This window comes from Grus americana, chromosome Z, assembly GCF_028858705.1.
Source record: "Grus americana isolate bGruAme1 chromosome Z, bGruAme1.mat, whole genome shotgun sequence".
NCBI classification, from domain to species: Eukaryota; Metazoa; Chordata; class Aves; order Gruiformes; family Gruidae; genus Grus; species Grus americana.
In genome coordinates, this window is record NC_072891.1 from 42,647,191 (window position 1) to 42,660,181 (window position 12,991).

The 12,991-nt window shown below is 41.7% G+C and overlaps 1 protein-coding gene across 1 annotated transcript in view; it reads right to left on the reverse strand.

Annotated features, from left to right (window-relative positions):
- LOC129199427 (guanine nucleotide-binding protein G(q) subunit alpha) overlaps nucleotides 1–12,562 on the reverse strand; it is a 135,496-nt gene extending 122,934 nt beyond the window's left edge. The window contains exon 1 of the mRNA XM_054809902.1: nucleotides 12,425–12,562. Coding sequence (XP_054665877.1) covers nucleotides 12,425–12,560 — 136 coding nt within the window. The 5' untranslated portion in view covers nucleotides 12,561–12,562. The remainder of the gene's footprint in view (nucleotides 1–12,424) is intronic.
- Nucleotides 12,563–12,991: the final 429 nt, after the last annotated feature.

Here is a 12,991-nt window from a genome sequence, read left to right on the forward strand (position 1 = left end):
CACCCCAACTCAAAAAATGAGACCAGCCTGAGAGCTATTGAGCACAGTGATATATACAATTAATGTGACTGTACCCAAACTACAGTCTAGATTGATAGACTAAAATGTTGTTTTTAAAAAAAAAAAAAAAAAGATATACTAAATCAACACATAAACATTTGTCTTGCTTATGGCTCTGTTCTGACCACTTCCCAGAGTTTGGGCTCTCTGTGCGCATAAAAATAAACTTGAAATAAATTGAAATAAATTGAAAGAAATGGGAAAGTATTAGAGAATTGTGTGTCACTATGCTGAAGTAGCTTGGTATCATGTAAACAAGACTAAAAACACACAGACACAGAAGGTGATGACTTGTTTCTCCAGCTACGGACTATTCCAGAAAATTATCATCCTTGGAGATACAAACAACTAAAATATAAAGCAAAGGCATTATAAAGTACTGTCATGGTGGTTTTTTCCTTTTTTTAAGCTATTCTAGCATAAGAATGTGCCCTAACAGCTTGACAAGTCATATATACACTAACATTGCATGATTACCAATAAAAAGAACACCTTATTTTGCCTTTTTAAACAAAAGACATATATATTCTGCTATTTTACTGGTTTTATATTATTTAATGGGAAAACTCCACAGACAAAAAAAGCAATGTAAAAATTTAAATACTGTGCCCCTCACTTTACTACATGAGATTGTGGACCAAAGAAGTCTGTAAATCAGAGGAGGATTCAGCCAATGTATTTTCTGAGAACAACCAAATGAAAACTCCACGAACAAAACTAAAATGCTTGTAAACTTTTTGAAAAAGATGCAGGCACAAGAATGCCATTACCCAGAGAATGCTTGTGTCAGAAATTTCTTCAATGGAAAACAACTTAAAGACATACATAGTGACTTTACTGTTCAAAGTCAGGGGTTTGCATTTGTCATTAGGAGTACAGCCACAATTAAGCTATTACCAAATTCAGTCCATGTTGTTTATCTGGTTTTGGTTCAAAGGCTAGAATCCTTAAAGATTATCATAAGTCTATTTCTTAACCCTAACTAGATTTAATAATTAATAGTAGTGTATTACTCTGTTGTACAGCTAAACACAGAGCAAAACCACAGTGAATCAGAATTCATTATTATCATATCTTGCAGATAAGAAGCGAGAATGAATGCAATTAAGTAAATAAACCCCAACAGAAAAAAAATATTCTGGGCAAATAATGCTTCTAGATTCCTATGATCACAGACGGTATTAAAACCCAAGCTTAAATGATCACAATCCAAGACATCTTTAAAAGTAAAATATTACTGATGCTAACATCAGAATTAGATCAAACATGCTATTAGTCAATTTACTCAAATTCAGTAATTCCAATGAATCTTAGTCATGTTTACAGAAAATACTCAATTTTACATTTTGATGAAAGCAAATTTACTCCTAAATTGTTCGTTTTGCCCTTCTATGAAATCAGCTGCTAAACCAGGAGAAACTGTCATCTAAGTGAAATCAATCTTTTCATGGATCAGAGCAAATGTTTATCTCCTTTTCATTTACTATTTCAATGCTTAGATAAACAGAGACCATGAAGAAACTGTACCAACAAAAAATATCTCATGCTATTACTACTCAACATTCTCTTCTCACCAAGAACAACAAAAGTATGTTTAGGTGCATTTTCAGAGGAAATGAATAAAAATAAGGTGGTGTTCCATTGAGCAATCAGCTTGGGAAGAGGTATAACATCTTTAATTCCAGGAAATGATTTTTTACCAAAGGACTCTAATCATAGAATCACAGAATAGTTTGGGTTGGAAGGGATCTTCAAAGATCGTCTAGTTGCCCCCAGGCAGATACATCTTTCACTAGACTGGGTTGTCCAAAGCCCCATCCAACCTGGCCTTGAACACTTCCAGGGAGGGGCCATTCACAGGTTCTCTGGGCAACCTGTTCCAGTGTCCCACCACCCTCGTAGTGAAAAATTTCTCCCTTACACCCAATCTAAATCTACCCTTTTCAGTTTAAAATCATTGCCCCTTGCCCTATCACTACAGGCCCTGGTAAAAAGTCTCTCTTGTCTTTCTTATACTCGCCTTTTAGGTACCGGAAGGCTGCTATAACATCTCCCCAGAGCCTTCTGTTCTCCATGCTGAACAAGCCCAACTCTCTCAGCCTGTCTTCCCAGGAGAGGTGCTCCAGCCTTCTGGTCACCCCTGTGACCTTCCTCTGGACTCACCAACAGCTCCATGGCTTTCTTGTACTGGGGTCCCCAGAGCTGGACGCAGTACTCCAGGTGGGGTCTCATGAGAGTAGAGTAGCAGAATCACCTACCTCAAGCTGCTGGCCACACTTCTTTTGATGCAGCCCAGGATATGATTGGCTTTCTGGGCTACAAGTGCACATTGACAGCTCATGTCCAATTTTTCATCCACCAGTACCCCAAGTCCCCCACAGGGCTGTTCTCAATTCATTCATCCTGCAGTCTGTATTGATGTTGGAGACTACCCCAGCCAGGGGCAATGCACCCAGGACCTTGCACTTCACCTTGCTGGACTTCATGATGTTCACATAGACCCACTCCTCAAGCCTGTCAAGGTCCCTCTGGATGGCATCCCTTCCCTCAAACGTACCAACTGCAGTACTCAGCTCAGTGCCATCTGGAAATTTGCTGAGGGTACAAATCAATACCACCATCTATGTCATAATGAATATATTAACAGTCCGATTCCTTGAGGGACACTACTTTTACTTGTTTCCATTGGACATTGAGCCATTGACCATAATTCTTTGGATGGAGCCATCAAGTCAATTCCTTATCCACCTAACAGTCCATTTATCAAACCCATATCTCTCCAGTTTAGCAGTAAGAATGTTGTGGGGGTACATATCAAAGGCCTTACAGAAGCCTAGATAGATGACATCCGTAGCTTTTCCTTTGTCCACTGATGCAGTTACTCCATCACAGAAGGTCACTAGATTAGTCAGGCACAATTTATCCTTGGTGAAGCCATGCTGGCTGTCACTAATCACCTCCCTGTTTTCCATAGGTTTTAACATATCTTCCAAAAAGATGTGTTCCATGATCCTAAGGCTAAAGCTAAGTTGTAGCCTCAGTTTTGGCTTGAGTTTTAGTGTTGCCAAAGATGCTTCCCCATCTTGAAGGATTAAAAAAAAGTTTCACAGATCAGAAGTGTTTCTCATGGGGGATTTACATTAAATCCTTTTGGCACGATGTCCAACACCTATGACTTCCCAGATGAAATCCCCCCACAAAAATTCACTTAAAAGGAGACTTCATGGATTAGGGCAATGGTAGTGAGATAAAGGGACTTTGATCTCTAAATATCTTTTTCAATAATGGGCCAGGCCAGCAGTGTTCAAAAGTCAGTCAGACAGCTGCTTGGTGGCCTGCACTCTGAGATAAGCTACCGATCTCATCATTGTTAATCATGACGAGGTGGATGCATCATAACCACCCTGAATAAAAACTGTCAGCCTCAGGATAGGAGAGGTTAAACTGGCATGAAGACTATCACCCTTTTAAAAGTACTTCTAAGTGTCATGTTCCATCAACATACAAACATGAAATGAAAGGGAGCAAAATAGAATTTAACCAGAGATATTTAAATATATGTAAGACCATGTGTTTTATTATTTGGGCTGTTTTCCTCAGAACAATGATACAGTATCTTGGTTTCTAGGCTACTATTATTTCCTTTTTACAAATAAGCAAAAAAGTAGAAGTGAGAAGTATTTTAAGAATCATTATTTTCTCTCCTGGAAGATCAACTGAGTTAAAGCAAATTATGCTTGTAACAAAGGAGTACTTTTGGTGTTTTGTTGTTGTTTTTTTTTTAAATTGTTCCCTTTTGCAAATCACTTTTGAAAGGTTGTGTTGGGTTTGCGTGGCAAGGTTTTGGTAGTGGGGGGGGGCTACAGGGGTGGCTTCTGTGAGAAGCTGCTAGAAGCTCCCCCTGTGTCTGATAGAGCCAATGCCAGCCGGCTCTAAGACAGGCCTGCCGCTGGCCAAGGCCAAGCCAATCAGCGCCTCTGTGATAACATATTTAAGAAGGAAAACACTTAGAGTGAGCTTCTGCAGCCAGAGAGAGGACTGAGAAGATGTAAGAAACTCTGCAGACACCAAGATCAGTGCGGATGGAGGGGGAGAAGGTGCTCCAGGCGCCAGAGCAGAGATCCCCCTGCAGCCCGTGGTGAAGACCATGGTGAGGCAGGCTGTCCCCCTGCAGCCCATGGAGGAAGGATGAGGGGGTGTAGAGATTCCACCTGCAGCCCGGGGAGGACCCCACGCCGGAGCAGGTGGAGGCACCTGAAGGAGGCTGTGGCCCGTGGGGAGCCCACGCTGGAGCAAGTTCCTGGCAGGACCGGTGGACCCGTGAAGAGGGGAGCCCACGCCAGGGCAGGTTTGCTGGCAGGACTTGTGACCCCGTGGGGGACCCACGCTGGAGCAGTTTGCTCCTGAAGGTCTGCACCCCGTGAGAGGGACTCCATGCTGGAGCAGGGGAACGATGAGAGGAGTCCTCCCCCTGAGGATGAAGAAGCGGCAGAAACACCGTGAGATGAACTGACTGTAACCCCCATTCCCTGTCCCCCTGTGCCGCTGAGGGGGGGGGGAAGGTTGAAGCCGGGAGTGAAGTTGAGCCCAGGAAGATGGGAGGGGTGGGGGGAGGTGTTTTAAGATTTGATTTCATTTCTCATTCCTCTACTCTGTTTTGCCTAGCAATAAATCAGATGAATTCCCTCTCTAAGTTTGGTCTGTTTTGCTCATGACAACAATTAGTGAGTGATCTCTCCCTGTCCTTATCTCGACCTACAAGCATTTCGTTATGCCTTTTCTCCCCTGTTTAGTGAATGAGGGGAGTGAGAGAGCGGCTCTGGTGGGCACCTGGCCTCCAGCCAGGGTCAACCCACCACACGCTATCAACATAAATGTTGATTTCAACACCATCTAGACAACACACTCCAAAAGGGCAAACATCAAATCATTCAAGTACCCAGATAGCTATTTAAGAACCTGTTGAAGATACATGAAGTTTTCAGCATTAAAATTTCCATTGCTTTTACTGCTCTGGACTATGAGATTAAGTGGCACATATAGCGCTTAGTAAATCCAGTATGAGTAAAATAAATATTCCATACTCAATCCTCAGTCTCCCAAGCTTGATCAGCACCTGAAAGCACAACGAATGATGGCATCTTTCCCAACTTTTATGCGTTTGAGTTTTTCTGGCTTTCTAAGTTACTAGTTGCTGCTACAGAAACCTTCTGTTTGACTTTCTGGCTGACTCTATTTACCCAGAAACATGGGCTGGAATAGCTTTCGGCATTCTTTTCCAACATTCTCTAATATGAGCAAGATAATTAACATTAAAATTGAATACTAAAGAGTTAAAAACTCTCCTGAAGGTTTTATAGAACAAGGATAGAAAAGCAACTTTCCTTAACTTGCATAAATGTTCTCACATGGTACAAGGATTCTTGCCAAAGATTGTCTTGTTTCTTTTGAGTTTGCAGCTGGTAGAGCAATGAACTAGCCAAGGATCAAGACACAGTGTGCTAGCAGCCAGTGAGCATATAGCTCAGGTGCAGTGACAGACATACTAGCAAGAGTAGGCAGTAATGTATGTTCTGTGCCATAAGAACAAATATTGTGAAATCTAAAATATTTTTACACACATTTTTTATATAGAGAATTTCAAAACATACCTATGACGTATTCATTATCTAGTACCTCAGTTTATAAAACTATGATCAAGAATAGGATTTCTTTTGGTTGATTTCATGGCTATATCTTAACTAAACTGGTAATTTCTAAACTCTCAATTCCTATTTACTGAAACAATCTGTAACAGGTTGTGTTTCCATCACATCCAATTACACCAAATTCCCACAATATAGTAAGCCTGAGCTCTTACCTTGGATTTAACTTGAAGGTGGCTAACCCCTTCCAGAAAAACCTTCTGATCCACGTTTGGTGAGACTTACCAAGATTAGAGCTGTATTTTCAGTTAACTTCAAAAGAGTTAAGGACCTAACTGCATTGATCTCTTCAGAGGAGAAAAGATTTTAGGAGGGGAGAAAAGGAATGTAACATATTTCAAATGCTGCTGCCCTTTCCACAGTTTCCCTTGGGGAAAAACAAATCCTCCTTCAACAAACTTTGGGACTCAGCCCCAGCTATCAAAAGTATTTTGACAAGGGCCACCATGGCATTCTCAAAATGAAGGATAGATAATCAATGAGGACTGGATCTTGGGTAAACATTTAATCCATCTCTTTGCTCTGAGACAAAACCAGACCCTAGACCAAGTTGTCCAGTCCCATTCCTAACAGATGCTTCTTCCACATACACAGCAGGTCAACCTAACCTTCAAACAACATAGCTCCAAGATGAAAGTGTCGATACACAGCTCAGCTGTGCTAAGGCAACAGTGATTCAGTCTAACTTTTCAATTTACTGAATCAGTAGGGGTTTCCGCTTTCAGAAACTTTCTGACATTCTGTTGCTTTAGTCAAGCTATACACCTGATGCACACTACCTCCTCTTCAGAGGAGGACGAACTGAACCACCATGGTGGAGCTTGCCTAAATTGTTCATATCAGCCTGCTGGATGATTCTGCCTGAATGGATTGACAAAGGATGGATCTTGTTTGGTAGGTTTTACTTTTGTTTCTGGAACAGCCGCACCACCTTCTTCAATGCAGAATGAAATCAACAACAGCACTTTCCTGGTGGCAACTGCACCCGCACAGGGGTTCTGGGATAAAGCTACAGTACTGTTAAACACTAAGCATAGTGTGCAAATTAACTAGTTTGATTATTCCATGTCATTTGCACTTTGAAAGCCCACAAAGGACAAAAATCTGTAGATAATCACCCTTCAGTTTAGTCTCTATCAACATGACTTATTGGGGGACAAAGTGCTTTCAGAACATTTACGATTTAATCTTTAATTTAGCTTGAAAAAGTGTTTGGGCTGTTCCTGGAACTCCCCCAGTAACTTTCAAAACTTTTAACTTCTGAAACTGTGGTATCTCATAGACTTGTGCCCTCCAGTGTTAATGCACCTAACTTCTTTGCATAGAGCTAACAATACTTAAAGCCTGCTGCATGCTTCCTTCTTTGATGCTAAGAACATCATATATATGGCTTCCTAGTATTTCCTACATTCTAATTCTTCCTTGGTTTTGTACTGCTTTCCTGCTCTTCATTCTTGCCAGTCAGATGTTTTATAGTTAAATAATAGGTGAATGCTGAAAAACTTCCATAATTTTATTAATAACAGCTGCTCATACATAGTAGCATTCAAGTGCAAGAACAGATTTTTCCTCAGTCTTATACCATTCAGCAGGGTAAGAAAAAATGCTTGGTGTTTAAAGTATTCTATTACTGCAACAAAACTAATTACTATTACTCACACACCTTCCTGGGATTAATTTTACAGAGATTGTCATATTATTTCAAAATAAATGCTTTCTCCTGTGAAATTGCCATTATACATCAACAAAAATAAATTTGAAGCATCTAAAAGAAAATTATTATTTCTTAACTTTGCAGCATATACTCAAATGTCTATTCTGAGACATTCCTCTGCTCAGCACATACTTCTCTGTCCTGCACTAATTCAATATTGCTCACCAATGTAAGATACAAATTTGGAGTCACTTGGCTCTTTGACATATGAATAAAATTAGTCAGAATTCTTTGACTATCCAGGCCCTCAGCTAGTTCCTATGAACATCAGTGAGTATAACTAACTTCTAAAGAAGTAAAGCCAGAACAGCAACATACCCATTTTTTAATGGCTGCAAACTAAGTATCGCATCCTGATGCATTAAAAATAAGTGTTCTACATATATGTTCTTCATATGTTATCACACTGATGTCTAGATGATGATTTGGGTTTTCCTCAAAAAAAAAGTTTAGTCTTACATAGACATATATGTCCATATATAAAATTTATAAAGGTGTTTTGCACCTTGAATGAAATTTTATTTCCTTAGAAATTGCTTCTGCTAAATAAGAGATATTTACCAATCTAGTTACAACACATATCAAGATGTACGTTAACTATTTGTTCATTTTACAGTTGTAAATATGTACTGTGTACCTAAAATTATTTGAAAGTGTTCAGTGTGAATAGGTCAGACTGACACAAATACAAGTTACAGGAAAAATAAGGAAGCTTGCTTGTTTCTCTAGGTGAAGAAAAAGTTATATAAACCCAGTGTACTCCATTGTCGGCTTAATAGACCCACTTTCTCTTCAACTTATCTACAGAAAGTCTAAATCTTTGCTAATTCACCAAGTTCTGCATGTAAATCTTTAATTCAGCCGACACAGGTATAAGAGAATAAATGCATATATATCCTGCATGTTCTCTGGATATCCACCTTGTGTTCAAAAGCATCTTTCCACATAGGACTGGTTACCATTCATGCTAATTCAAACAGCTTATTTTCCACCTGTTTCCTTTGGTAAAACATAGAGAATAAAAGGACACTCCTATCAGGCAACTCTCTTCACTGACACATCTGCTATCTCAAACATAAGAAACACCTACGTCTAAAAAAAAAAAAGTTTTGCACATGACACGATACCAATAAATATGCTGCAAAGTAGGAAACACTGTCACACACATGATACTGCCAGACTATTTTCTTAGATACTCAAGGCATTTTCCAGTGAGAAAATAGTGTAAAATACATATATAGAGAGTGTACAGACAGAGGACGTCCAGGATTGAAGGTTTATGGCTACAATCTATCATGCGGGTCCAAGTGCTGCTCTCTGAAACCACAAAAAATTTCCGTAGACAACAGGCAAAATAATATACATAAGAACTAGAGCACATGGCTCTTACTACTTAAAAATAAATATGTACATACATGCTTAAAATACAAGCATGCCAAATACCATACATTTTGTTTGGCATACACCAATATAAAATATTAAACCACCTTTTTTTCTAATTATAGAAACCATGTAAGTGTTTTTACAGCTAACAGCAAACAATGAATGGATATTAACAACTGTAAGCTCAGGAGAACAATCACAAGGTTTTACAAAGTGTTCAGCAGTAATGAAATCCAGAAGAATTTGGAAAATACACAAGATTAAAACCAAATTCAGTGGAAGACTGAGTTTGTTCCAAAGTGCCTTAAACATTACAGCCAAGTTGTGCTAGCAGAACTACTACTATGTCTTTGTAATATGCTTCAGTACTTATTTCTGAATTCTGGCTTTTCAGAATTACAATAGTAAAAAAATACTTTTCCCTGTTCTAATATGTTCCAAAAATTAAGCAATTATGTACAATAAAGTACCTAAAAGTGGTATTTTAATGTTTAATCAGAGAGGGTTTGTTTTTAAACTAATACTTCAAAATAATCTTAGCATACAGTAAAAGTTTTATGGAAAACTTAGCATTTTAAACTCTTTGATCCCATGAAAAGTAAAGAAGAGAGCATCATTAATACTCAAAAAGGGTGTACCAAACGCTGTGTGTGTGTGTGCATGCACACATGTCACACACTAACAGCTAGGAGGAAATTAAGTCACTTTGCAAGGAAGCACTGTATCTTCCACCAGTTAAGGGAGAAAAACCCCCTTCTTTTCTGATCCAAAAGTGTTACTTTTTCTTTATATTTGCTACATATGTGCATTTGTATGTATAATTTTTAAACAAGTATTAGAAAACAATCTGGCATAGATACTCTTACTTGTGCCTTAAAGCCCTTTTCAGTTTATAACACCTTTCACTTTCCACTTGCAACAAGTCTGAAGAACATGGCATGGTCAATTAATGTGGCTCAGCTTGAACTGTGCTAGTCAATGGATATGCCTCAGTCCCATATTCACAAGCCTTTAACCCACTTAAGACTTTTAAGTCCCATAATACTTCAAAGTGGGACTGAGAAGTTGGCACTTCTGAGAGGAAGAAAAAAAAAAAAGAAAAAAACAAACCCAAGGAAAATCACATTTACACAAAATAAACTTGAGCAACACTAGAAATTTGAGTTTTCAGGTGGAAAGACACAGGACAGTAAAGGTCTATTCCATTAAAAAAAGAAAAAAATTACTGTAAGCAATTTCATATGGTTTTCATGCTCCCAGCCTCACCGTTTTTAATGACTACTTTTCTATTCTAAAATGGTTTTTATCTGTCTCATAACTATGTGAATGACCCACACAAACAACATAAACTTAATAACAGAGCAACTGCCTATGCTAGGGAAGCAGTGAGAGTGAGATACCTAAAAGAAACCCACGAATAAAAAGGTTTTCCTCAGAATTTGTTTTTAAATTGAAACTTGAATCTCTACCTAATCCCATGATTCCAACAGTGGTTCACCACTATATTGCATTTTACAAGATGAGATCATTAAGCGTTAATCCAAACAGCTACACATGCACACACTTTCAGTCAAATATATGACAGAGGTTGATACAGAAAAAGACCAAAAATGCGTGCACAGTAACAATTTCTGTACTGATTTCATTACCCAAGTATATAGATATGCAGTTAAGTATAAGCAGCCAAACCCCTCTTGTCTCTAATACATCATGCTTACGCCTTCACAAGAGTGTCAAAACTCTTCATTTGTACTGATGCAGATGAATGCAAAAATCTTTCATACAGGCACTAATGAGAGTCTTCCCCAACAGTTTCTATGGCTCAGCTTCTCCTCTGTCCTCCCTCCAGTCACACAGTTTTGTCCAAAGTGATGCCACAACTGGACCCCAATCTACCACCACCTACCCCTACACTTCACGTGAGTGGTGGGATGACCTTGCGAAGCAGTACTGACTGCAGAAACAGATCTCTAACTTCCTTCTTCAGGTAAGATATATTGGGCTTATTCAGTAAATTTCATACATTTTTCAAAACTTGGGAGAAGCCTCTTGCACTACTGCAAGAAAAAAATCAGGAAAATACAGAAACAATTTGGATCTGAGTAACAAGTCAAATATGCCAACTGCCTCTCCTGAAGCGAATGTATATCATTAAGTAATTTAAACATCCATAAAATTAAGGCAGCTATCTATCCCCTATTTTATCTTTGTGAATCTTGAAACAGTCACAACATGCACTCCCATCAACCAAAAATCAGGCCAAAATGAGACAGAATGTTACTACTTGGAGTGCTGAATCTGTCTCCACCAGTCCTTTCCTGCACCAGCTAAGGATCCCAACACCTTTCTCCATATACAGAAGACAAGCTGCAGGAAATAGCATATTCATATGGAAGCACTAAAATGTATTCTGACTTATCCTTTCAACTCTCCTTACCTCATTGAATAGGCAGTTTACTCCCCCAGTATAAATCACTACTTTCATATACATGACCCAAGACAAAAATCTTCAGCATAAACATCCCACATCCATTTGGACGCTCATCCCCACTCATCCCCACAGCAGACAGTGGTGCAGACATATTTCAAGGCCTGCGAGTCCCAGGCAGAAGCCTTATTACCACGGGAGCTGCACTACAAAGTGGAGCACACTGGATATGGACAGATGTATTTTAATTCAAAAGACTTATTTTAACACAAGCCAAATTTCTATTAGATAAACATTGCCTCTGCATACTTGCGGCTTCAAAATAACAACCTGTTTTAATTAAAGAGAAACGATACAATAGATTTTATTTCCTGACCAGTGGGTGGATTCCAAAGGTATTAAAGATCCTGTCATCCTCCTGCATACTTCAGGTTACTCCTCAGCTTCGCGTACACCTCTGGGGCTGTACGGTTCCCTTTTCTTTCTAAAAACTGGTCTACAATCTGAGCAAAAGCCCCTTATCCCAGTTTACCTCATTAAATTAAAAAAAAAACCCCACAATAAAAAAATGCAACCAGTGAGCCAACGACCTTCCCGAGGCTCACAGAACAATGCAGATATTAAACCCACCACCATCGATCCGCACAGCAACTCCCCCCTCGAATCCCTTCGTTAATCCGCTTCCTTGCCATCGCTCTCCTACACACACCGCCGCCAGTATTTGTGTGTGTGTCCCCTCCACCGCCCGCCCCGCACCCCCTCACTCACCCGCCATCCTTCCCCTCTCCATTTTGGAAGGCTGTTCGCCCTCCTCACCAAGCCCACCCGCAGGAACCGCAGCCATTCGCCCCGCTGCCGGCGATGCCCGCGCCCGGGCACACACGCCCCGCCGCGGCTGAGGCACGGCCGGCGGCTTCCCGAGACGGAGGCAGCGAATGCCCGGGGGCAGCCCAGCCGGCCCCGCCGCCGGCTTCCTCGGCCCCGCCGTATAATGCGCCGGCCGGAGGGAGCCCGGGGCGGCGGCGGCGATGCCTGGGCTGCAGCCCCGGCGGCACCTGGGGCATGCGTGCCGGCGGCGGCCCGAGGCGAGGCGGCTGGGCCGTGCCGAGCCGGGCGCCCGGAGCCCACACTCACCCAGCAGCAGCAGCTTCAGCTCCCGGCGGGCGTCTCGCTTGTCCCGGCGCAGCTGCCGCTCGATCTCGTCGTTGATCCGCCGGGCTTCCTTGGCTTCCTCGCTCAGGCAGCACGCCATGATGGACTCCAGAGTCATTCTTCCTAACTGGTTCAGACACAACCCCCACCCCCCCTAAAATCTCACGCGCGCACGCACCCCGCACTCGCACACACGCACCCCGCCGCTGCCGCACCGGCCCCGGGGGGCACAGGCGCTCTCTGCCCGGGAGCCCCCGCCGGGCAAGTGCGGGCAGCTGCCTCGATGCCACAGAGGGGTGAGGAGAAAGAGGCAGGGCCGCTGGCGGCGCGGATCCCCGCTCCTTGCTGCTGACAACTCCTCCTCTCCTTTAAATCATGCACCAAACAACATGGAAACATCCACCGCGGAGGAAGCAGCGCTATCCAGATGACCCGAGCCGCTCGCAACCGCCGCCCCTCGCCCTACTGCTCCCCTTCCCTCGCCGCCGCCCGCAGCCAACCCGATTCCCGAGTGTCCCAGGCGGACGACACCCCCACCGCGCTCCGACG